The sequence below is a fragment of the Lithobates pipiens genome, unplaced genomic scaffold (assembly GCF_037356315.1).
Source record: "Lithobates pipiens isolate NorthernLeopardFrog02 unplaced genomic scaffold, aLitPip1_a1.2 Scaffold_8, whole genome shotgun sequence".
In the NCBI taxonomy this organism is placed as follows: domain Eukaryota; kingdom Metazoa; phylum Chordata; class Amphibia; order Anura; family Ranidae; genus Lithobates; species Lithobates pipiens.
Window position 1 is genome coordinate 603,004,784 of NW_027507903.1, and position 25,490 is coordinate 603,030,273.

The 25,490-nt window shown below is 45.9% G+C and overlaps 1 protein-coding gene across 1 annotated transcript; it reads left to right on the plus strand.

Annotated features, from left to right (window-relative positions):
• The first annotated feature begins 5,964 nt into the window (after nucleotides 1-5,964).
• On the plus strand, nucleotides 5,965-23,494 carry LOC143961308 (transmembrane 4 L6 family member 4-like). Its single transcript, XM_077470565.1, has 5 exons — nucleotides 5,965-6,250; nucleotides 7,056-7,121; nucleotides 15,233-15,402; nucleotides 19,941-20,151; nucleotides 23,159-23,494. Exons 1-4 carry the CDS (start codon nucleotides 6,068-6,070, stop codon nucleotides 20,137-20,139), a joined length of 618 nt encoding a protein of 205 aa, XP_077326691.1. The 5' UTR covers nucleotides 5,965-6,067; the 3' UTR covers nucleotides 20,140-20,151; nucleotides 23,159-23,494.
• Nucleotides 23,495-25,490: the final 1,996 nt, after the last annotated feature.

A 25,490-nucleotide genomic window follows, 5' to 3' on the forward strand; every position in this document is an offset into this window, starting at 1 on the left:
GCCTTGTACTCGCTACCCACGTCTCAGGTCCAACTGGCATCTTATAGGTCTCCGCTCTTTACGCATAGTAATGGTACTAGACAGGGATGTCCTCTTTCCCCCCTGTTGTTTATATTATGCCTTGAGCCCTTGGCCGCAGCTATAAGGGATGATCCGGACATAAGCGGCGTTTCCCTCAGGTCGAAGGACTATAAGCTGTCGCTTTTTGCCGATGACATTCTTCTCACCTTGACGAAACCCCACATCTCCCTTCCCAAACTTCATACACTCCTAGATGCATTCAGTAGACTCTCGGGATATAAGGTCAACACGACTAAAACTGAAGCGCTCCCCATTCACATCCCTCCCCCACTTCTAGCTTCGTTAAAAAATGAATTCCCCTACCATTGGTGCCCTGTTTCCCTCAAATACCTTGGCATTAATTTAACCGCTACCTATAATTCCTTATACGTGGCCAACTTTGTTTCTCTGATTGCGGAAACACATAGCTTGCTCCGAAGCTGGTCGACTTGCCCGCTATCCCTCCTGGGTAGGATTAATGTACTAAAAATGGCCATACTCCCTAAGTTTTTATATCTCTTTGAAACGTTACCAATTGCTATACCCATGCCTCAGCTTAGAAATATTCAACGGGCCTTCACCAAATTCATATGGGGAAATAAAATGCACAGAATCGCCCAGACCGTGGTCTTTGCGCCACGATCCCAAGGGGGGTTGGGAGCTCCTGATATATTGAAGTATTTCTATGCGACTCACCTCCTACCGGCTATCTCCTGGTCGTCGTATTTCGCCACCAGTAGATGGTCGGAGCTAGAGATGAGCGTTGTCAGTCCGGTCCACCCGTGCTCTATGCTGTGGTCAGATTTGCCCTCCTCTATGGTCCAGCTTAAACGCATACTTCTGGGGCCGATGCTATTTTCTTTATCCATATGGAAAAAATGTCACAAAAGGTTCTCTCTCTCTTCTCCATGCTCACCTTTGCTGAATGTTATTTTCAACCCAGACCTTCCAGATAGGCTTTTCCCTGAAGAACATGTTCCCCTGGTTTAGTTCGGGTGTCTTCCAACTTCGCCACTTGGTACATCCGATATCCCGTAAATTTCTATCCTTTCCAGAGCTTCAGAATAAGTATGATATCCCGAAACAACTTCTTTTCTCATATCTTCAATTCAAACACTATTTTCAATCCAGATCCCCAGATCTGGCTTTGGTCAACCCTAGTACCTTTGAAACCTTATGCTCCCAGGGTCCTTGCCAGAAGGGTCTAATATCCTCCATATATAGCATACTTCATGACTCAACCACCCCCAACACGGACACTCACCTCTATATGAGGAGATGGACCTCTGTTTTGCAGTCTCCCTTAACTATCTCTCAATGGCAGGATATCTGGATGTCTACCTCCAAAGTCTCTAGGTTTGTGGAGCAGAGAGAGACGGCTTATAAGATACTGATGTTCTGGTACAAGACTCCTGAAATGTTGCATAAATACGATCCCTCTATATCTAAGCTGTGTTGGAGATGTCTGCGTCATGAGGGCACACATTTTCATATTTTTTGGAGTTGCCCTATGATTGTACCCTTTTGGTCTATGGTCCAATCCCTGCTCCATACGGTGCTGGGGATTGATATCCCTTTGGATCCTAGGCATTATTTACTGGGCTTGCCGGTGGCAACACTATCTAAAAGCGCTAAGAAGCTGACAGCATATGTCCTTCTAGCTGCCAAGAGAGTGATTCCTGCGCTTTGGCTGTCCTCCTCCCCACCCAATCACTCACAATTGATATCCGCGGTGGCAAACATACGCAGAATGGAACATATGACTGCCTTGGCACAGGACTCCCTACCTAAATTTTTTAAAATATGGGATAGATGGGACAACTCCATACTGAACCCTGAGGCAACACCCTACTGTTTGGATGTGAACCCCCGGGCCAGCCTCCCTGAGGCTTTCCCCCGGGATCCTATCCCTACATCACCTATATAATTTTCGGCATTTGGTTTACTTTTGCATCTTTATTTGCAGACCTGTGGTGTATCCTTTTTCCTTTCCCCCCAATGTTTTATATCAAGATACCAACATTTGATATCCCGCCAGTGGCGGTTTTTGCTGTTATACTTGCAATGTTAATTTTGTTTGTATGTATTGGAAGCAATCTTATTTTTGTTCTGTAAATGAAAATTTTTTCTCAATAAATATACATTAAAAAAAAAAAAAAAAAATTTGGCTCTGCTCCATCGGATATGTTTCTTCGCTTTGGCAGTTAGTGCCAAGTTGAGCTCTAATCTGGTTGCGTCTACTCGTTCTCGTAGGGTCTTAGAGGGGCATTTCTTGTGTTTGGCTTTTAGGGATGCAAAGGTTTTTTTCCAGTTGGAGGATTTCCTGCTGTCTCTCTTTCTTGATTTGGGTCACCATTCAAATTAATTTGCCTCTAATGGTGACTTTGTGGGCTGCCCAGAGAATTTCAGGGGAGATATTGTTTAGACGGAAGTACTCTTTTAGGAATTCGTCTATGTCTTTGGTTTTGGCGGGGTCGGACAGGAGTGATTTATTGAGTCGCCAGTGTGATCCGGATGTCCCAGTGAGGGTGTTCTGTAGGTATAGCAGAACCAGCGAGTGGTCTGACCATGCAGTGTCTATGATGGATGCTTTTTGCACCAAGGGAATAATGGTGGAGGAACTAGGATATGATCAATCCTGGCATAGGACTGGTGGGGGAAGGAATAATGGGTATAGTCCCTTTTCGTGGAGTTCAGTTCCCTCCAAATGTCAACAAGGCCTTGAGTGTTAATAAGTCTTGCTACGTTGAGGCTGGTTTTGGTGAGTTGTGTCAGTTGGGCCACTGGGGGTTTAGACTTATCAAGCCCCTGGTAAAAAGCAAGGCTCGAGTCCCCGTCAAAGATAACCAAGCCCTCCAAAAGAAGGTTAAGGGTTTTGAAGAGGGTTTGAAAAAAATTGAATTGTCCCTTATTGTGATTATGATATAAAAGAATATAGTCTTCCTTCTACTGTTCCCTTGACTAGGAGGAATCTGCCCTCTGGGTCCTTATATTCGGAGATAGGGCTTCGAGATTAGGATTGCTACCCCCTTGGTCTTGTTAGCTGCGCTTGCTAAGTAAAATGTTGTGTCTCTTGGAGCATAACTATGTCTATTTTGAGGAAGCGGTAGTTTTCAAGTGCTTTTCTTCGTTTCCTAGGGCAGCTTAGTCCCTGGGCATTGTGTTTGGCTATCTTGAAGTCCGTCCCTGTTGGGGAAGGTTTAGCCATAGGAACAGAGGGGTGGAATGCTACCGAGTCTACCGTCGTTTACCCGTTGCCGACTTCTCCAGTGGTGGAGTGTAGGGCGAGTTTCATTCCGTGGTTGGGCCCTGGTATACTTCCTGTCCTGTTGATTGGCTTGAGAGAGAAAGAGAGTTAGAAAGAGGTGGGGAGGGTAAACAAAACACAATTATGCGTCTTCTAAGAAGACCACCCAGGTCTGACATGGAACATTCCTGCCAGACTCCTGTCACTACGTATCAGCTGCCCTGACGACCCATCTCACAGAAACAGAGAGACTGTTTATGTGGGATAAGTGGAGGTGACTAGGTAGGGGTATTATGTACCCCATACTCATTTAGATGGGGGTGAAGGCATTTTTTTTTTTTTTTTACAATTTGGTATGGGATTCCCCTTAAAATCCATACCAGACTTGAAGGTTTTTTTTTACATTCAGCTGTCAGCGGGGAACCCACTGGCATCCGAGTCCCGACCTGCTCCTTAGCAACCCGCTCAATCCGCTAAATTGCCTCATTAAATAATGTGGTAATTACCACTAAATAGAAGAAATACCGAATGCAGTATTTGGTAAAATTCTTAAAGATATGGAAAACACTTGGAAAATTGTTATCGCATGCGGTATTTTACTGCATGCTATTAGTCGTTATTAATCTCTTGAATTGGGTGCTTTGTCTCTATGTGCACTACTGTATTTAAAAGCCCAGTTACATTCCTATTTAGGCATGGCAGTGGTGTAAAGGATTAATTGCAAAGTTACTCAGCCCCAGTGGCGATCGCTCTCGGTTTGCTGGTGCTTAAGTCCTTTCAGCACAAGGTGAGGCTTATAATGTAATTAATATATTGTCACAAGCCCATTCATTTTTAATGTGCTGCACCTCAGTGCATGAAAAATATGCATTATTTTTGGCAATGGAGCACACCATAACATACACATTATATACATTTTGGCATAGCATTAGGCTATATCAGGGTTTTCCAAACTAAAGCCCGAAGGACACATTTGGCCGCTTCAAGATTTTATCTGGCCCGCAGCTAGGGTCAGTGGTGCATCCTTAAAGTGGAGGACCACCCTAAAAATAAAAATAGCATTAATATTCTTAAAAAAATAAAACATTTGAATTTTTTTTTTTTTTACTTACCAGAAACTCCTGTTGCTAGACGGTCTTCCTAATGTACCTCTTCCTATTCCTCAGCACTTCCCCCTCTTCGGTGAGCGGCCCCGTTGCCTTCTGGGACATATGTGTGTCCCAGAACACAATGGGGCCATTCACTAAGTGTCACGCGACTCACACATGCGCAATAGTAAACGGCAGTGAAGCCACAAGGCTCCACTACCTGTTTCCCTTAGTGAGGATGGCGGCACTGAGACGTGATACGAGGGACATATCGTCCTCGGGGGGGCTTACATCATGAGCGCCCTGGACAGGTAAGTGTCCTTATTAAAAGTCAACAGCTACAGTGTTTGTAGCTGCTGACTTATTAAAACAAAAATTAAAGCTGGAACACCCCTTTAAAGTGCACAGATCCAACTCTCCCCCCATGTAACTGGAGATTTTGATGTAAGAGGGGCTCTGATGGGGACCCTGATGTAAGGAAGACATTGATGTAAGAGGGGCTCTAATGGGGACTCTGATGTAAAGGAGACTCAGATCGGGACCTTGATGTAAGGGGGACTCTAATAGGGACCCTTATGCACTGTAAGGAGCATTTTGATGGGGACCCTGATGTGAGGAGCACTGATGGGACTATGATGTAAGGAGCTCTCTTATTGGAATCTGATGTAGGGAGCACTCTGTTGGGGACCATATTGTAAGGAGCACTCTGATGGGGATCCTGATGTAAGGAGCACCCTATTGGGGACCCTGATGTAAGGAGCTATCTGATGGGGACTCTGATGTAAGGAGCACTCTGTTGGGGACCCTGATGTAAGGATCACTCTGTTGGGGACCCTGATGTAAGGAGCTATCTGATGGGGACCCTGATGTAAGGAGCACTCTAATAGGGACCCTGGTGTAAGGAACACTCTGATAGGCTCCCTGGTGTAAGGAGCACTCTGATGGGGACCCTGATGTAAGGAGCTATCTGATGGGGACCCTGATGTAAGGAGCTATCTGATGCGGACCCTGATGTAAGGAGCACTCTAATAGGGACCCTGGGGTAAGGAGCACTCTGATAGGGACCCTGGTGTAAGGAGCACTCTGATAGGGACCCTGATGTAAAGGGAACAACGATGGGGATTTTTTTTGGCACATGAATATTTGTAAATATAGGATGTGACCCTCCTACTGAAAAGTTTGATGACTCCTGAGCTATATCATAGCAGAGCTTTAATTTTCTCATGTATGTGTGTTGAAAAATGCAACAGAAAACCATTTTTTTACTTTTATGAAAATAAGTTATATTGTAGAGTCTTTTGGGTTACCCACACATTGATTAAGCATGTCACATGTAAGGGGTATATAGATACAGCAAGTCAGGTGATTAAAGATTACCGTACTTCTTCAAGGCTACTACAGCTGCATATAGTTTTTTTTTTTAGCCTTGTAAATCTCTGGGTCATCCTGTCATATATTGTCACATGTTTGTAATTATTTCATATGCAAAATTATGCATAGGGCACTGGAAGTTTTTTTTTTTCAGTCCAAACATCACTATCATGTGAGACATTGCTATCAGATGGCTGGATCTGGTGTGAGGTTATAAGAGACCAGGATCCATCCATCTACTCGTAGTCTTCTTTCTTTCCACCATTTCAGATCTCTATGCCTGGATCACCAAGTGCTCGCCATGTGTACAGGAAAATGCTCCATGTTTATTGGGATCTCCCTCTACCCTATGGCTGCCATTGCCATAGTCTGCAACATAATCCTGTTTTTCCCTGGATGGAAGCCTGAACCCATACAAAACCCAGGCGTTCAGATGACTCCAGAAGTTCTGTACCTGGGGGGATTCATTGGAGGCGGATTACTGGTACTAATTTTATTGTCGTTTATCATTTGGAAGTGCATATACCAAATCAAACAATATTTAAAGGATGGGTTTATTGGCAATTGATTTTTCATTAGCTGTGTTATTGCATTGCAAGGCCAATCATTTTCAATGTCATCCCAATGCACTAAGGCCTTGCACCTGCATTGTATCATGCTGTGATGCACAGCGACACACACAGTAGTGCGTTGGAGTGCATGGCATAGCCCATTCATTTTTATTAAGCTGCTTTGACCACAACAAGTTAACATGCAACATAATACTGTTTAATGCGCTGCATAAAGTAAATGGGCACTTAGAGATAGGGAGTTAGAAAGAGCTTGAACAGCACATCTTGAAACCCCAGTCTGCTTGCCTGGGAGAGGCCTTTTCTGATACAATATAACTACCTTGTGTCTTGTTGCTATGCTCAGCCTTGCCAGGGTGTATGACCTGTGGCATGAAACGTTCTTCTACAACCTCACCTTATTAGCAGAGTTTGGCTGTTCTTCACCCAGTTTACACGTCATCATTCTTCTATTTTTCTCCCTTTTGTTGCCAGCGCTTTAGACATTAACGGCTGTGTGTTGAGTTATTTTGAGAGGGCAGCAAATTTACACTGTTATACAATCTGTACACTCACTACTTTACATTGTAGCAAAGTGTAATTTCTTCAGTGTTGTCACATGAAAAGATAGAATAAAATATTTACAAAAATGTGAGGGGTGTACATATGTTATATTGGTAAGAATTCCATGTGTTTATTCCTTGAATTTACTCATTTTCATTATTATTTACTTTTCCTTAGGTCCTGATTCCAGCCATTCACATCCAAGCGACAGGACGGCAGGGATGCTGCAACAACCGCTGTGGGGTATGTTGCTGATTGGATGTTGATTACACATAGCAGGGCATATGATGTTCAATCACAGGCTAATTGTATTGTATATATGTATTGTATTGTATGGTGAAAATTTAGGGGTCAATTATATACTGTATATCAGTCAGGGCGGTCAAAGCATGAGGAATGAAGACCGCCTGAAGTGTAGCTTCACTCTGCTCTCTTCTTCTATCCGCATATTCCTTATTAGCACACGAGCACTGCACCACAACTGATTGGCACCTGGTGCTGACTCGCCCTCCTCTAGTCTGAGCTTTGCTGTACAGGGATTGCAAGAGGCTGATACCAGGTCAATTTCAGTTACCTACACTGTTCGCACTTAAAAAATAAAAAAATATTTGATATCTTCCTGGGGTTCAGCTTTGACCTGGCGCTAAGTAGAATGATGATATTTTTGTGGTTCTAAGCCACAGCAACCAATCAAAAAGCAGATCACTGGAGTTGGACAACTGACTTCTGAATCCCCCTGGCTATGGCAGCCTGGCTTCCCTGCCAGCCCCCTGGCTTCAATACTTGGAGCCCTTGTTTCAGGTCAGGCATTCAGAAAAGTAGCATTCTCAGCAACAGGTCAGAAATGGCATTCCCTCTCTTTCTCCCAAGACAGGTGTGCTTTATAATATATTTAATATACTTTCTAAAGCTAAAATAAATAAACAGGGGAATTCGAAGCACCTGACCAAAGTTCTGCTTGCCTTACAACAGATGAAGTATTGTTATAGCAATATAAAAAAGTCACTTGACCATCTGCAATATAATTATCTTATCTTGTGTGCAATAATGGATAGAGCAAGTGAAGTCATCTCACCTGCATGGGTCATTAAGGCTCTCATCACATCTGCATGGGCTCCCCCTACTGGATATAAGTGTGCAGAATGTGGTGGGGGGGACTACCTTGTCTGAAAGGTACAGTAGATGTTATAAGCCATTAGGCGTACAATGCAGTTGTATGGTTCTTCTAGACATGCACATAAAAACAAAGATTTGGGACTTCTTTACTTGTGCCATCTTGGTGCATGAACAAGGTGAAAGCCCACACATCTGCAGATATACCAAAGGTCTCTGCCAGGTCTTAAAGGCTGGCAAAAGCCCTTCAGCACATCTGCACACATGTGGAATTACAAATGCCAAACTGTGTAACTATATTAACCTCCCTGGCGGTATGATTCAGTCTGGAATAAGGTGCTGAAAGCGGTACAATTATTTTGCATGGAAATCTGGTTTTTATTTTGTAGTCCTGTAATTCTTAGGAATAACGCTCTGAAATCTCTTCAAACCAGAGTCTAGCGGACATCCCGGGTATGATAAAGTTTATAATATAATAAAGAATAATAAAAATTATTCAATAATGTAATCAAATCCAAAAAAAATGAAAAAGGGACATGTTTTGGTTGCTATGGACAATCTCCAAATTCCAAGCAGTAAAAAACAGTATTTATAATAGAAAAGTGCATGCAGGGCATTGCACAAACCACTAGGGACAAAGGGGGTGTGTATTTTTTACTACAGCACTGTAATCTGTAAGATTACAGTGCTGTGTGTGTTTTGTGTCTTTTTACATTTTTGAATTTGCCGCCGTTCTCCGCTCCCGTGCGTCGTAACGTCGCAGGGAACGGAGCTCGGCGGCATTCGGCACTGTGAATCGAGCGCAGGACGGCTCGATCACACAGCGCGGAGGACATCGCTGGATCCAGGGGACAAGGTAAGTAACGTTACCTGTGTCCTCCCCTGCATCGAGCGGTGCAAGCCCGAGTCTGGCTCGGGGTTACCGCTATTGTAATTAAAATTCCAACCCGAGCCAGACTCGGGATTACCGCTAAGGAGGTTAATGTAGCGGCAAAACTTTGGACAAAGTGTCTGCTATGTACAAATTTATTTTTTTCCTCAGAACAGTAAAGGGGTTCTGAGGGCTGATTGTGTAGGTTTAACTTTGGCATCAGTTTGGCTGGGCTGTGTTAGAGTTCTGACTGGTAAGTTAAGCCGCGTACACACGTAGCCGTCTGTCCGACGTACTTAGTCTGGCGGACTTCTGCCAGACTGTCCGTCGGAATTTCCGAACGGGCTACTTGCCCACACACGGCACTTTTTCAGTGGACTAATACGGTGTACTAAGTCCGCCGTACTATCCGCCGTACTTTCGAAATGAACGGACTCGCCCACACACGCGGAGGAAAGTCCGCTCATTTCGAACGCGTCTCCAGGTAGGCGGGGCCCGCGTAGGAGACGTCGCTGGCCCCGCCACCTGGTATGGACTTAAAGGGGAACCCCAACGCCGAAAAAAATCAGCGTGGGGGTCCCCCCCAAGTCCACAACAGACCCTTGTCCGAGCACGCTACCCAGCCGGCCAGGAAAGGGGGGCGAGCGAGCGCCCCCCCTCCTGAGCCGTACCAGGCCGCGTGCCCTCAACATGGGGGGTGCCTTGGGGAAGGGGGGCCGTGCGGCCCCCCCACCCCAAAGCACCTTGTCCCCATGTTGATGAGGACCAGGGCCTCTTCCCGACAACCCTGGCCGTTGGTTGTCTGGGTCTGCGGTCGGGGGGCTTATCGGAATCCAGGAGCCCCCTTTAATAAGGGGGCCCCCGGATACCGGCCCCCCACCCTATGTGAATGAGTATGGGGTACAATGTACCCCTACCCATTCACCTGTAAAATAAAAGTACAAAAAAAAACACAACACACGAGATAAAATACTTTATTGCACAGCTCCAGGGGTCTTCCGTCTTCGGGGGTCTTCTCGCCGGACTCCTCCACTATCTTCTTGTAGCTCTTTTGCTAGCGGAGGAGTCCGGCTTTCTTCCTCGCCGCCGGCCTCTTCTTCCGACTTCGGGGGTCTTGTCCCCCTCTTCGGTTCTTCTGCCGGGCCACCGCGCCTTCTTATAGCTCTTTTACAGGCGGTGGCCCGGTCTTCTGTCGCCGCCGTCGCCGCCGCCTTCCCTTCTTCTTCTTCTTCTTCTCCAGGAGATGTTGACTCGACGATCTCTCCGGCCGCAATGCCAGGGACGCGCTGCGCGGCCAGTTATATAGGGACAAGGGGCGGTGTCACATGGCTTTATGTCACATGGGTTGGTGTCACATGGTGACCCCGCCCCTTACGATGTCACAGTCCCCATGTGACATCAACCCATGTGACCAACCCATGTGACATAAAGCCATGTGTGTTGTGTTTTTTTTTGTACTTTTATTTTACAGGTGAATGGATAGGGGTACATTGTACCCCATACTCATTCACATAGGGTGGGGGGCCGGTATCCGGGGGCCCCCTTATTAAAGGGGGCTCCCGGATTCCGATAAGCCCCCCGCCCGCAGACCCCGACAACCAAGGGCCAGGGTTGTCAGGAAGAGGCCCTTGTCCTCATCAACATGGGGACAAGGTGCTTTGAGGTGGGGGGGGGGGGCTGCGCGGCCCCCCCTTCCCCAAGGCACCCCCCATGTTGAGGGCACGCGGCCTGGTACGGCTCAGGAGGGGGGGGGCGCTCGCTCGCCCCCCTTTCCTGGCCGGCCGAGTAGCATGCTCGGACCAGGGTCTGTTGTGGACTTGGGGGGACCCCCACGCCGATTTTTTTCGGCGTTGGGGTTCCCCTTTAAGTCCATACCAGGCGGCGGGGCGGGCGACGTCTCCTTCGCGGGCCCCGCCTACCTGGAGACCCGCTCGAAATTAGCGGACTTTTCTCCGGGCGGGAAAAGTGTGCTCATTTCAAAAGTACGGCGGACTGGCACACACACGGCCGGATTGTTCGCCGAAATGCGAGTCCGACGGATAGATTGGTGTGCAACACGGCATTCTAAGTCCGCCGTACTTTCGGGTCAAAAAAGTATGCCGGAGGCTACACACGGGGGGATTGTTTGGCGGACTTGAGTTTGCCGGACTTTTCCACCGGATTGTTTGATCGTGTGTACGCGGCATTAGGTGCACATGACAGGCCCAGAACCAGGCCTGGTTGTACGCTTTAGGTATCAGCGTTCCCCGGAGCCAATCAGTGGGGGCGTCTGGCCCTGCTGAGGAATCTGGGGAAGGGTACTTAAGATGTTGAAGGAGGCAGAGAACCTTCCAGGTACTGAGGAAAGGGTTCCTGTTCATTTTCGGTTGCAAGCTTTATTAAAGGTCAAAGACTTTGTAAGTTCCGGATCAAAGTGCTGACTGCCATAATCTCTGGCTAGAGATTTGTTCAGCCTTGAAGCGCCCAGCTGTGAGTGGCTACTCTCTGGGTTGTATTATAGACTTTCTGATGACTAGCAGTTCAAGGTGCCTGAGTTTCTTCACCCTTGCCCACTGTTCCTGTATTTGTTGGATGTTACCCCTCCAAATAAAAACCTTTTGAAAGGACTTTTATGGTGTCAGTGTCCAAAATTGTTGGGTACTAACCCTGGGACCCCCTAGACATGGAAGAACAAGCCAAGTGGAGGTACCCGCTAAGCCCAAAAGTCAAGGCTGCCTTATGGAGGGTTATGGCCGCTACACGTGGGGGCTCGCAGTCCAGGATCTACAGTTTCCTTGCAGGGCCTTGGAACAGAGGGTGGAGTATTCTGAACTGCGCCATAAAGATCAGCGCCATTTTGGAGAGACTTTCACTGAGGTGCGTAAGCGTGGGAGGAGGCTGTACTAAAAGCCTGTGAAATTACACAGGAGCCAGCATCCAGTGGGAGGAGTCTATACTGATCTTTTCCCTGCACGAGGCACCACGTGAGAGTGTGCTGCTGAAGGAGGAGAGACAGATCCATATTTTTTTCTCGGAGCTTGGAGAAAAAGTTTTTCAGGATGTACCGTGTTTCGGGTGTGCAGCCTGTGCCAGGACCCAGGATGCCTCTTGGAAGGGGTTCCGCAGGAATACAGCCACCTGGTTCCGTGTTCACAGACACGGGGATTCGCTTGCTGCCGCAGGGGGCGGTTCATAATCTACACTACTGGAGACATCGAAGGCCTGGGTATGTTGTGCCAGAAGTGTGACGATCTGGTCGCCAACCCTCAGCCATTTTCCAGGTGCAGGAAGTGTGGAGAGTACACTTTCAAAGTGGAGCAGTCAGTCGCGCCACCAAGGGCATACCTCATGGACTGGGCCACGGGCATGACAATCGAGGAGTCGGCTATTTTCACCCCTCCGGTAAAGCCTTCTACCGCGGTGACACCTGTCGTTGCTAACATCCCAGAGGGAGATGCTGCTACGTCTGTTACTGAGACTGATGAGGAAACCACTCCGGAGCAGATGGACACTGTTTCTACCACCATTACGGAGATCACTATGCCTTCATTAGAGAAAGTGAGGCATACAAAGTCTTTCGGAGGCAACCAAGTCCGGCTGGATCCAATCAGCGGAAGAGGGTTGCTTCAGAAAAGAGTCTGACTGTGAGTACACCCTTGACTAACTATTTACCAGCAGAGGAATACCGAGATTCAGAGCTAGAGACCCTGTCGGATATGGAAGATGAGGACATTCTGGGGGTATTGTCAGAGGAGTTGTTGTGGGTTGGAGGGGATGATGTATCCACCACTTGTGCAGTTTTTCGGATTGGCTGAATCTAACCTCAGGGGATGGAACTCCAAGTGCGGAAAATCCCACCACGGTAAATGTGTCTCTTCCTAAACCTGTGAATTTGCCAACACTGAAAAGGGATTTTGCCACGTTGGTGCAGCGGTCCCCAAACTCCTGCATACCGCCTGGGGAAGGAAGTGCCCATGCATTACAGAGACTTGCAAGGTCACAGAGACTTCTTCATAAGAGAGTAGCTAACGAGTACGGTTTGGAGTTTCCCTATGTTCCAAGAGACATTATGACTGTTATTGAAGAGAATCGTGAAGCTTGGTACGAGGACGATGTTTGGAGCTACTTAAAAGTGCCAAAGCCGCTCCGGAAAAAGGCCTTTTCACCGGAGCTTCATGACCGATTCCAGGGATGTCTATTGCATCGGAGCTATAGTCGGCATATCTATTGTGACAAAGTTGTGATACGCAGACCGGATAAAGAAAGTGCTATATACTTTATCACTACCGTAGATGCAGAAGGAAAAGACCTAATTTTGCCCAATCCACGGTTTTATTGGTGAATTGTTCCTGGAGTCAAGTCTTTGAATTTTTCGCAAAAAGAACTTTTTTGTGTCTTCAGTTTTGCGATATCTTTCTGCAAGTTACAAGGACTGTGGGGTAGATAGGCAGGTGGTTGCTACAGGAAACTACATGTCAAGTTTTACAGGCTCTTAGCCCACAGCATTCTGGTTTCTAAAAGACTTGCAGTTACAGCGGCTCTGACCACTAGGTGGCAGGAGTCGTCAGGAAAGGAACAGAAATAGCAGAATCTTTCTTTTATAGTTGTTAGAAAATGCTAGGGAAAATAATTTTATATGTCTTTGAAGAAGCAAATTCCATTGAAGCAGCAGTGGAATTTCACTCTTTAAAAGAAAATGTATAGTGTACAGTATTGCCTTGTATGTTGTGTTTTTCTTTTTCAGGATGCACCAAGATCGACTGTCAAGCTCATCGGAGATTGGGTGGGTTAGTCAGTTGAGCTGGGTGGTACATGTACAGCATTTGAACGTGTTGTTGTAAAAATGTTAAATGTTTTAAATGTGTTTCCCTTTTTCCCTTTCCCAACACCCATTTAAAAAATTCAGGCACTGCATCAGGTTTTTTTTTTTTTTTTTTATTGAGAATAGGATAGTATTTTTGCCCTGGTCGTTGCCTAGACGATGGGGACATTGTCTAAATGACTGGGGGGGGGGGGGGGGGGGGATGTGTAGTGGCGACTCTTTGGACAAGGTGTCTGCTATGTACAAATTTTGTTTTTTCCTCAGAACAGTAAAGGGGTTCTGAGTGCTGACTGTGTAGGTTTAACTTTGGCATCAGTTTGGCTGGGCTGTGTTAGAGTTCTGCCTGGTCATGTGTACAGTTAGGTGCACATGACAGGCCCAACACCAGGCCTGGTTGGACGCTTTAGGTATCAGCGTTCCCCGGAGCCAATCAGTGGGTGCGTCTGGCCCCACTGAGGGATCTGGGGAAGGTACTTAAGATGTTGAAGTCACGTGTTCAGGGTTGGTTCGTGAGGCCATAGCTGCCTGTTCCTGGATCTGGATCGGGGTAGCCCCACGAGGGGTCCAGGTCACGGGAGCGTGTGCCGCCCCGCAACATGGTCGGTTTGACTAGCCCCATTAGACCCGCATGGTCTGGGGTAAGGATCCATCTGTTCCTGAGTCTCGGAACCGGCTGGCCCGAGGCGCAGTAACTGTGGGAGGATTCAAGGCATCCGGGTGTGCTCTCAACTTGGAGGGGCACCACAGCTCATGTAAGTGACCAGGGGAGGAACTCTTCGGAGGAGGGCCAACAAGCTGGCATCCCAAGAAGTGCCTGGTTGCTGGGTTGTCAAGGACACTAATGAATCCATGCTTTTCTAGTACTGCCAAGGAGACAAAGAACGTTCCAGGTACTAAGGAAAGGTTCCTGTTCATTTTCGATTGCAAGCTTTATTAAAGGTCAAAGACTTTGTAAATTCCAGATCAAAGTGCTGACTGCCATAATCTCCGGCTAGAGATTTGTTCAGCCTTGAAGCGCCCAGACGTGGAAGAACAAGCCAAGCGGAGGTAACCGGTAAGCCCAAAAGTCAAGGTCGCCCTATCGAGGGTTATGGCCACTACATTAAGTTATACTTTATTATTCAATAGTGTATTTTCACATTGCTATTTTATACAGAAGTGTGTAATGCTTCTACTGTAGTATCGTATATTGCTAAATCACTCTACTATGCTATGCAGCACTGTTCCATACCTTTCCATAATATACATTTTAGGCTATACTACTATGCAGTTGGCATTATTGAATTATTTTATATTTTATTATATTATTTTACATTATACAGGATTATTATTTATTTTTTTAACAGTACTGCTAAAAAGAGAAAAGTAAAGATGTTTTCTATTGTCATTTGTGTCTTAGTTGGGGAGGTTTTCTCCCACTTCCTGTTCCAGAGACCACACGGGCAGATGATCCTTCCTTTCTCTCTTCAAAACTATCCATGAAATGTTTTGTCTGGAGTTAATGTTTAAAGTCGTAACAATCAAGATTTTGATTGGTGCATGGCATATATACCCCCTTTTCTCCTGTAGATGTTCCTGTCAATCATCTTTGCTGCTATTGGCGTGGCTGGAGCGCTGTACGGTTTTGTCGTATCCATTGTGAGCATGGTGAAAGGACCTGTATGCCAATACCGGGCTCTCCAAAACTTTACTCAGCTCAAATGGGGCCGACCTTTTGACTCTGAGCTAAAAGATTTCAGGTAAGAGCTGCCAATCATCTAAACCTTAAATAACCTTAATCAATTTTCAGGCGCTTAGAAAGCACTGCCCATTCATTGCAATGGGCAGGGGTGTTTTGGGAGTGCTGTATACACCACTCCCAAAACGCCCCAAAGATGTTGCTTGCAGAACTTTTTCTAACGTCCCACAAGCACACCGCCCCAGTATGAAAGCACTCAGGCTTTCACATCTGGCTGGCATGGGAGGCAGTTTTCAGGTGCTTTACAGTTTGTAGCGCTAAAACATCTGAAAACTGCCTCAGTGTGAAAAGGGGTCTTTGTCTTTTAACTGAACTCTCTGTTATTTTTGGAGCCCCTTTGGATTGAAAGTCCAGACTATATATGGGACCTCAACTCCAGCCCAAATCAGGTATAGGTTCCATATGACCAGCTGTCAAAATCCATGGCCTCTAGTGCCAACTGTAGTTCTGATAATTAACATCTGAACACCAGGTGGAGGGGTGGAAAATGCTGGAGCAAAAGTTGAGGCTCCTGGATTGATCTAAAGACTGTCATGGGTTCTTACAGGCAAAAATATATGCAACCCTTTAGCACCCTTGTTACCTTTTACTTTAGGCCAGGTGACTTGTCTGAAATACTTTTAAGGTAACAGCAGTAACAATGATGCAGCACTTTTTGGTGGTGTCCTGCTGAAAACGTCAACTCGCCAAAATCTCAAACCAAAGCTTCCGGTGAATCTCCAGCAGCAATAATTGGAGATTTCCACAAGTTGGCTGTTTTCACAGAACCACCGGCAGGGTATTCACTTAGGTACATGATATAATGCATGGACATTGTTATTCCACCCACTAGTAACCAACAACATGGCCGCCCCCAAGGCGGCAACAACTTTTTTCTGCCTTACCTGGTGTTCTGTCCAAACAGCCAACTCATCATGTACCGTAGTGTACATATGCTGCCAGTGTTCTGTGAAAACAGTCAACTCGTGGAAATCTCCAATTATTGCTGCTGGAGAGTCACCAGAAGTGACATGGTTAGAGATTTTGGCGAGTTGGAGTTTTCAGCAGAACAGGCCCTAAGTCTTCTACCTGAACCCTATGTAATTTTTTTTAGAACCTTTGGATTCAAAGTCCTGACTGTACCTGGGACTCCAGCCCAAGTTAAATATATGTTCCATATGACCAATTTTCAAGTTCTATGGCCTCTCATGGGTTCTTACAGGCAGAAAAAGATGCAACCTTTCTGAACCCTTTAGCTCAGGTAACTTGTCTGACAGACTTTAAAGGTAACATGAGTGACAACAATGCAGCATTTTTGCTGTTTTGCTGATCCTAAGTCTTGTAACTAAACTCTATGGAATTTTTGGGTCCCCTTTGGAGCCAAAGTCCTGACTGTACATTGGACCTTGACTCCAGTCCAAGTCAACATTAGGTTTTCAAAGGCCAAATTTTAAGTTCCATGGCCTCTAGAGCTCACTGAAGTTTTGAAAATTAACATGTGAACACTCGGGGGGGTCAAATGCTGGAGGTGAGGCTTGGTCACATTATGAGCAAAAGAGGCTCCACGTAGGAACACAAAAGGTAACTGCAGTAACAACAAAGCAGCACTTTGGGTGGCCTTTGGTCTTCTAACTGAACCCTATGTCATTTTTGCAGCACATTTGGATCCAAAGTTCTGACTGCACATGGGACCTCCATTCCAGCCCAATTCAATTATATGTTCCACATGACCAACTCTCAAGTTCCGTGGCCTCTAGTGCCCATTGAAGTTCTGTCAATTAACATTTGTATACATGGGGGTGGTGTAGAATGCTGAATGTGAGACTTATGCCCTGTACACATTCCAATGGATGTTGGCTCAAACTTGTCTTGCATACACACGGTCACACAAATGTTGTTGGAAATTTTGAACGTCAAGAATGCGGTGACATACAAAACGTATGACGAGCCGAGAAAAATGAAGTTCAATAACCAGTGTGGCTCTTCTGCTTAAATCCGAGCATGCGTGGACTTTTGTGCGTCGGACTTATGTACACACGATCGGAATTTCCAACAAGTTTTGTTGTCAGAAAAATTGAGAACCTACTCTCAAACATTTATTGGCAGAAATTCCGACAACAAATGTTCTATGGAGCATACAAATGGTCGGACTTTCCGACAACAAGCTCACATTGAAATTCTGACCATGTGTATATGGCATAAGTCCAAGAGGAGCAGAAGTTGGGGCTTCACTCAGGCTCATGGATTGATCTGAAGACTGTCATGGGTTCTTACAACCAGAAAAAGATGCAACCCTTCAGCACTCTTACCTTTTACTTTTGGCCAAGGGACTTGTCTGGGTACAGCAATAACAAGAATTCAGCATTTTGTGTTTATCCTAAGTCTTTTAACTGAACTCTGTGTAATTTGTGGACATAGGCAACACTTAAGGTAACAGCAGTAACAACAAAGTAGCACTTTGGGATGGCCTTAAGTCTTATAACTGAACCCTATGTCATTTTTGCAGCATCTTTGGATCCAAACTCCTGACTGTATATGGGACCTCAACACCAGCCCAAGTCAATATTAGGTTTTCTATGATCAAATATCAAGTTCCATGACCTCTAGTACACACTGAATTTCTGTCAATTGACATTTGAACATCTGTGGGTGGTAGAATGCTGTAGGTGAGACTTAGGCCGCGTACACACGGGCGGACTGTTCGCCCAACTTTGTCCGCTGAACAGTGTTTCAGCGGACAGTCCGCTCGTGTGTGGGCTTCAGCGGACAGTTTCAGCGGACAGTCTGACGAACAAAGTTTTTCGGAATTTCCGTAAAACTGTCCGCTGAAACTTTGTTTGAGCGGACAGTCCGCTCGTGTGTAGGCTTGTTCGTCAAACTAAGTTCCGCGTATACTCAGAAAGGATTTACACGCCGAAGGTTGCATTGCAGTGTATAGGACGTCGTTTTCTAGTCCCGTCGTACGTGCCGTTCACGTCATCGCGCACGGTTTCAGCGGACTGTTCGTTCATCGTGTGTGGTCAAGTCCGTTCATGCTAATTTTGAGCGGACTGTTTGTCAAACTGTTTGACGAACAAGGTTGGGCGAACAGTCCGCGCGTGTGTACGCGGCCTTAGTCTCATGAGGAGCAGTAGTTGAGGCTTTGCTTAGGCTTGTGGCTTTATTTGAAAACTGTCATGCAACCCTTCAGTACTCTTCTTGCCTTTTACTTAAGGCCAAGTCAACTTGAACATTTGTTGACTTGAAGAGTAGGCATTAGCTGCATTAGTGGCACCTTTGAATCCAAAGTCCTGACTGTATATGGGACCTCAACTCCAGCCCAAGTCAATATTAGGTTTCCTATGACTAAATGTCAAGTTTCCATGGCCTCTACTGCCCACTGAAGTTTGGTCACTTAACCTTTGAACATCATGGGGGGAGGGGGTAGAATGCTGAGGGTTAGACTTAGTCTCATGAGAAGCAGAACTTAGGCTTGTGACTTTATCTGAAGACTGTCATGTAACCCTTCAGCACTATTCGTACCTTTTATTTTAGGCCAAGTCAACATTTGTTGACTTGAAGAGTAGGCACTAGTTGCATTATAATTCTAATTATTGGTGGCAGGCAGGGAAGCAACCTGGATCGTTTTGTTATACTTGTGTTACTGGCAATCAGAAATATGGTGTGTTGGGTGGCTGTGTAACATCCTGCCACCTGAAGCTGTGATCTTTCTTGACAAAAGTTATAGCAAAGAAGACATGGAGCATGTGCCCTGGTTGCCCGTGTCCAGTAATACCTCTGCTAGGCGAATAGACAGCCATCTTGCATTTCAAGGCTTCATTTTCAATGTTGTCTGTAGTGGATCTTTAACCGTGGTTTCTTCTAAACAAGATGCAGACCCTATAATGGGTAAGCACGGTTAAGACTCCCCACCATGTCAACTTCAGCCAGCTGTGTCCCCTGAACCCTGAAAGTTTTCAGGTATTACACAAAGGGGGTAAAGGAGCTCTTTCGGTGCAGTCCATACTTAGCAAAGCCCCTTTTATTTTCTTTAATTTTTTTTTTATTTAAGTAGGAAGAACATGCGGGAGTACAGAAACCACAGTAGAGTAAAACAGTGAAATATTCAAGCCGTATAACCCTGTACATATATTTAAAGAATCATGAGAGCACTTTACGTGAAATCTCCTAGCGGGATAGAAGCAGGATGTGTTCACCGCACCCCACATGACCCCTTTATTTTTCCTGATATGTGCCATTTTTTTAACGGAGTTGGTGAGGGATTGGAGCCGGTTCTCACCGACCCATCATTGTCAATAGAAACAGAAATAATAGGATGCAGAAAGGTAAAGATGGAGAAAAGAAAGTAAGACAGGGGGGGGGGGGATAAAAAAGGATAGGGAGAGAGAGGGGGGGAAGAGGGAAAAAAAAGGGGGGGAGGGGAGGGGGTTAAGACCCTTGTCCAGTCACATCCAGTCCAACTGGGGAATTTTTCGCAGTTATCCCCCTTCAAGGGGGTTGGTTAAAGCCCCTTTTATTAGGAGGCTGGATAATATTTTTTGTTTTCCTTCTCTCCTGCAGTGATGACAATTACCTGTTCAACACAAATATCTGGAGCACCTGCGTCTACCCCGAAGGAGTGGTGGCCTTCAATGTCGCCCTTTTCTCCCTGGTGCTGTTTGCCTCTGGCATCTCCCTCATCCTCTGTACCATCCAGGTGTTGAATGGGCTCTTTGGCTGCCTCTGCGGAACCTGCGGGGATAAAAGTGACTTGGACTAACTGCTAGCACAGGTATGGCTGTTACTCACAATTAAAGGAACACTGACAAATAGTCTAAAATTGCTAGTTGCCAAGCTATCCATCAGAACTCCTGGCTTTAGTACTTTCAGGAACAAGCCTGCTGTAAAGTTTAACAAGGCACGTGGCCACTTAAATTAGAAGAAAAGAGATTTAACCTCAAACTACGTAGAGGGTTCTTTACTATAAGAGCGTCAAGGATATGAAATTCCCTTCCACAGGCGGTGGTCTTAGCGGGGGCATCGATAGTTTCAAAAAACGATTAGATAAGCACCTGAACAACCGCAATATACAGGGATATACAATGTAATACTGATACAGTGCTGTGTCTTGGCCTAGGGCAACACTTTGCAGGGGGATTGGAGGAAAAGCCGACCCCCCCTGCACAAAAAAGTCCCCTCCTCCCACACACAGGGCCGCCATCGGGGGTAGAGTTGATTCCTGGAACCCAGTGCCACAACAAGTTTTGGGGTGCACTAGCGTGGGCATCAGGGACATCTGCTTACTGGGGTCCCACACACAGTGATCCAATCACCTTTCTATAGCAGCCGAATCCTCTCTCCCCACTGACAGCCGCACACAGATCACTGAGGATCCTCCTCAGCTCCAAGGCTCTTGTGTACACAGCCAGGAGGAGGAGGAGCCACAGAGAAGGAACATGACTGCACTGTTGTTCTGAGGTCTGTGCATTGTTTACAGTGGAGGAGGACAAAGTAACCAGGAAGAAAGGAAGGGGTGTCAGGTAATACAGACACACACATGGAGTGGGAGGGGAGGGAGGAAGAGGATATGTGCTGAGGGGTGCTTTGGGAGGGGAGAGGGGGATCTGCCCCCCCCCCCCACTAGCACATGTCCTCTCCCCTCCCAAAGCACCCCCTCTCCTTCAAATCAAAAAATGCCACATCCCTCTCTGTCCTCCCCACCCATGGCATCCCTCTCTGTCCTCCTTCCCCATGGCATCCCTCTGTCCTCCCCCATGGCATCCCTATCTGTCCTCCTCCCCCATGGCATCCCTCTGTCCTCCCCCATGGCATCCCTCTGTCCTCTTCCAATAGCATCCCTCTGTCCTCTTCCAGTAGCATCCCTCTGTCCTCATTCCACGGCACCCCTCTGTCCTCCCATGAAGATGACAGGGTGGGTCTTAAACAGGAAGAAGTGTGGCCCTGACAGGAAGGGGTTGATCATATTTAAATTAGGGGGTGCACGAGTTTACTCAGGCCTAGGGTAGCATAAAACCTAAATGCACCACTGTACTGACCTATAATCACACACATAGATTGTATTTGTGTCTTTTTTCAACCTTACCTACTATGTAAATATGTATGTAAAAAAGTGTCATTATATAAGCTCCGGTTGTAAAATATTGTCACTATACATGCTCTGGTTCAGAGATCTACTAAGCTAGCTATTCTCAACCAGGATTCTGTGGAACCCTAGGGTTCCTCCAGAGTTTTCTAGGGGTTCTTTGAGCTGTGGCTGATTGACTTCCCATCTGATGAAGCCTGCACAGTTCCAGCCCGCAGCCAAATGCGGGAGACTCCCAAGGCTCGTGGTAGACTTGGGATGTCTGATGTCCTTTCTTCCCTTCACTCTCCTACCTTTCACAGAGTGGAGAGCAGGGGGCAGGACAATCCTGAACTCAATGGGAATCAATCCCCATTGAGAGTGTCGTATGTGACGAAACGCATATGAGGAGGTAATGTGCTGACGTCACCATGCTATCTTGTTGAGAAGGACGGGAGTTTGAATTGTAGCCAGCCAGCTTCATTTTCCTATGTATTTTTAAAGACATTATAAATGTAAGTGTAACTTTTTAATTGAGCTAAATAAATCGGGATAGAGACAATATCAGACTATGGACCACTTTATCTCTTTTTGGGCTGATTGTTGATGTACTGTTCACGGAGCCATTGAGCATATGGTACCTGCCTGAGAACCTTATTTCTCATATCATCTTTGGGATCCCCTGTTGAGCAAAGACCTGGGCTGGGTTAAAGCTGTATGTTTATTTCTGCGTGTCATCTGGTAAGCGTGCTCTCTGTAAGGTGGCAGTGCACTTGTTTGTGTCCAAAAATCAGGGGGTGTTCTGTATACAATGCAGTATCACGCTATGGTCTATATTATTTTTTCTTTTTTGGGCTGATTGATAAATCATCTCCTACAGAGATACGGATCTCATGGTATCTATTTGAGTATCAATTTGTATGCAAAATCTGATTCCTGATAAATCGTGGAAAGCAAGGGCCTGGGCTGGGTTAAATTTGCTTGCTATCTGGTAAGTGTGTTTTCAATGAGGTGGTGCACTTACTTGTGATTATACTACTGGAGTGTCCTTCTTTGAAGTTTTTCAGCCACATACAATTATTGGAACTGTCATACCCTGCAATTTGATTTAAGGACTATAATTAGCGCATTTTTTCTCCTTTCAATCCTGAACTGAAGGCACAGCAGCACTGGATGGTCTTGGGAGCTGCCGGGTAACTTTTCATATTAGCAAGCTGGTGATTGGTTGCTAGGACCACCTCCTAGCAGCCAATCGCCGCCTGGTTAACGTGAAAAGTTCATTCAGGCAGCTGCCACTCTCCACGCAGTGCTGGTACCGCCCCAGTCCAGAATGGTCCAGACTCCCACTGTCCGCTCTGCCAATGGCAGAGGCTGGGGACAAAAGTGGCAGCTAAATGGTGTGATCGCGGAGGTACGGAAAGAGCAGTAGCTGGGGCCGGACGTGGACTGTGGGCCACCATTTAGTGATGCACGATGTATAATAATAAATTGGTTGTGTGCTTCCATCCCTATAATACTTGAAAACAAGGAAGGAAAAGGTTGGTTTAGAATCTAATTGGCTACCATGCACAGCTGCACCAGATTTTGCACTCTTCAGTTTTAGTAAATTTACCCCTGTTAATGTCTCATAGCTGAGCATAATATGACTAAACGAATGTAACATAACTAACTAAACATAATTTACTTAAAATGTGGTGTTTCTTCTTTTCTCGTGCAGATTGAGAATTATTTTAATTTGCTGGCTGACCCATCAGAAGCTACTCCTCCCATCTTCCATAGATCTGCCCACCACCAAGGCTGGCTCCTTTGATCCTTTTGACCTGGTCACCTGCTGTCATTCTTACAGAGCACCTGTTAATCTCTTGTGTGCAATGAAGAGGGAATGAGAAGGTGATCTATACACAATAAGCTCCAATCAAGAGACACCAGCTTTTCTAGCAAAGAGGACTCTGGGAATTTTTCCAGATGTTTATATAGGTTTTCTATTCCTGTTTTTTATCATTTATATTGATGTTAAGTTGTGAATAAACAGAGACGTAGAAATTTATGAAAATGTCTTTTAACGTTATTCCTAATGCTACCATTTTTTTGGGTTAATCCACTCCAGACTGAACTAAGGCAAGTGCCCTCCAACAGAGTTCCTGGCTCTATATCTCTTCAGCTACCTTGATTCTTACTCATCCTGCTACATTCTTTATGTAGCACTAACCCCCAAAGGAGCTGCTGGTTATTTTGTGGGCTTACCGTTACCTTTCGTTCTTCTTGTGACACGTCTAGGGGATGTCCCGTGGTAGATGGCCCAGTAACTTGAGACTGACAATTGATCCAGTTGAATGGATTTTATTTGCAAATGTCAACCATTGAATAGTCTTTTAACTTGGGATCAGAGGGTTGGAAAGGAAAGCCCAGGTACTCTCAATGTCAAAGTCTATAAACGTTGCAGATGGATGATCCCTCAGGTTGGACAGTCCCTCTCTCACAAGGCCTAAAAATCACTGGCCACTTCTGAACAAACTGTCTACTGACCTCACCAAATGGAACAAACCCATATTCTCATGGTTTGGCAGAGCAGCCATACTAAAGATGAACGCCCTACCGAGACTATTATACATACTACAGGCCATACCTATGCACAGCCTTTTTTAAGACATACAAAACCATCTGCACTAGATTCCTTTGGGGAAGTCGAAGACCCAGAATTAGCTTCCTAAAAATCTTGGAGGAATCGGTCTGCCCGACATTTCCAATTACTGCTATGCTGTACACCTATCCAGAATAGTCGACTGGAATGTACACTCTACTTCCAAAGACTGGGTCCCATTAGAAGCGTCATTTACATCCACCCCACTAGCCTCCATCCCTTGGATGAACCAGAAACAAATTCAAGACAGCACCCACTAAAACGAATTCCGCTATCTCTAAGACAGCACCCACTAATTGGTCCGTCTCTGCGATACTTCCAAAAAATATGCACCCAAACGGCATTTCATCAATCCCCAGTCCACTAACGGTGATTAAGTTAAATCCAGATTTTCCTCCTGGAATGTCCCCACACTTTCTCTCCACAGAATGGACACAGAAACAAACCCGCGCCTGCCATTTCTTTGACGCAGGTAAACTCCAAACTGCCCCAGCCATCTCTGCAAAACTTGATAAACCCCTCATCCCCCCGTGGACATACCTGCAGATTTCCTATTTTCTTAACTCTTTAAACAAAGACCACAAATGCTCCCGACCAACTAACACCTTTTGAGAGGCTATGTACCCAAAAATCCCCTCCACGACACCTAATAGCCCACACACACAACCTCCTTTTCGAAGACGTGCACCCCAGTACATATGCTGCCTGCAAACGCTGCGAAGAAGATCTAGATCTCTCGCTCTCTGATGAGCAATGGGAGGGAATTTTCCTAAACATCCACAAAGGTACATTAAACGTAAGCACCCAAGAAAATGGCTACAAAATCCAGACTATATGGTAACGAACACCAGCCCTATTAAACAGATTGTACCCTTCCACTTCAGATACATTCTGGAAATGTCAAAACAGCAAAGGAACATTATTACACATATGGTGGTCCTGCCCCTTAATACTATCCTTATGGGAAGAGGTCTGCAAACTTATCTCTCAAGTTACCACCTACGACATAGATCCTACACCGGCCCAATCCCTTTTACATCATTCTCTTAGACCAAACAATGCATACCACAAATCCCTGACAATGTTCATGGTCAATGCTGCAAAACAATGTATTCCTGCCAGAGGGGGCTCCCCCCAGGCCCCCGACAACCAAAGAATGGATTCACAGAATAAACATATCAGCCGAAATGGAAGAACTGATAGCCCCTTTACACACGGTCGGAGATTTCCACAACCAAATCCGTCGGATTTTGCCTGTCGGATTTTGTCCGTCGGATCTTGTCCGAAACTGTTGCATACACACGGTCGGGCCAAGTTGGCGAAAAATCCGATCTTTCAGAACGTGATGACATAATTTCGTTACGATGGGACTACGTTCAGGCTAGTAGCCAATAGCTTTGATGTAGGA

Bases quoted from the DNA above. Each gene is read 5' to 3' on its own strand.
- LOC143961308 (XM_077470565.1), top strand. From the start codon at position 6,068: ATGTGTACAGGAAAATGCTCCATGTTTATTGGGATCTCCCTCTACCCT. The intron at 6,251-7,055 runs GTACTAATTTTA...ACTTTTCCTTAG, and splicing joins TCATTGGAGGCGGATTACTG to GTCCTGATTCCAGCCATTCA. The intron at 7,122-15,232 runs GTATGTTGCTGA...TTTCTCCTGTAG, and splicing joins GCTGCAACAACCGCTGTGGG to ATGTTCCTGTCAATCATCTT.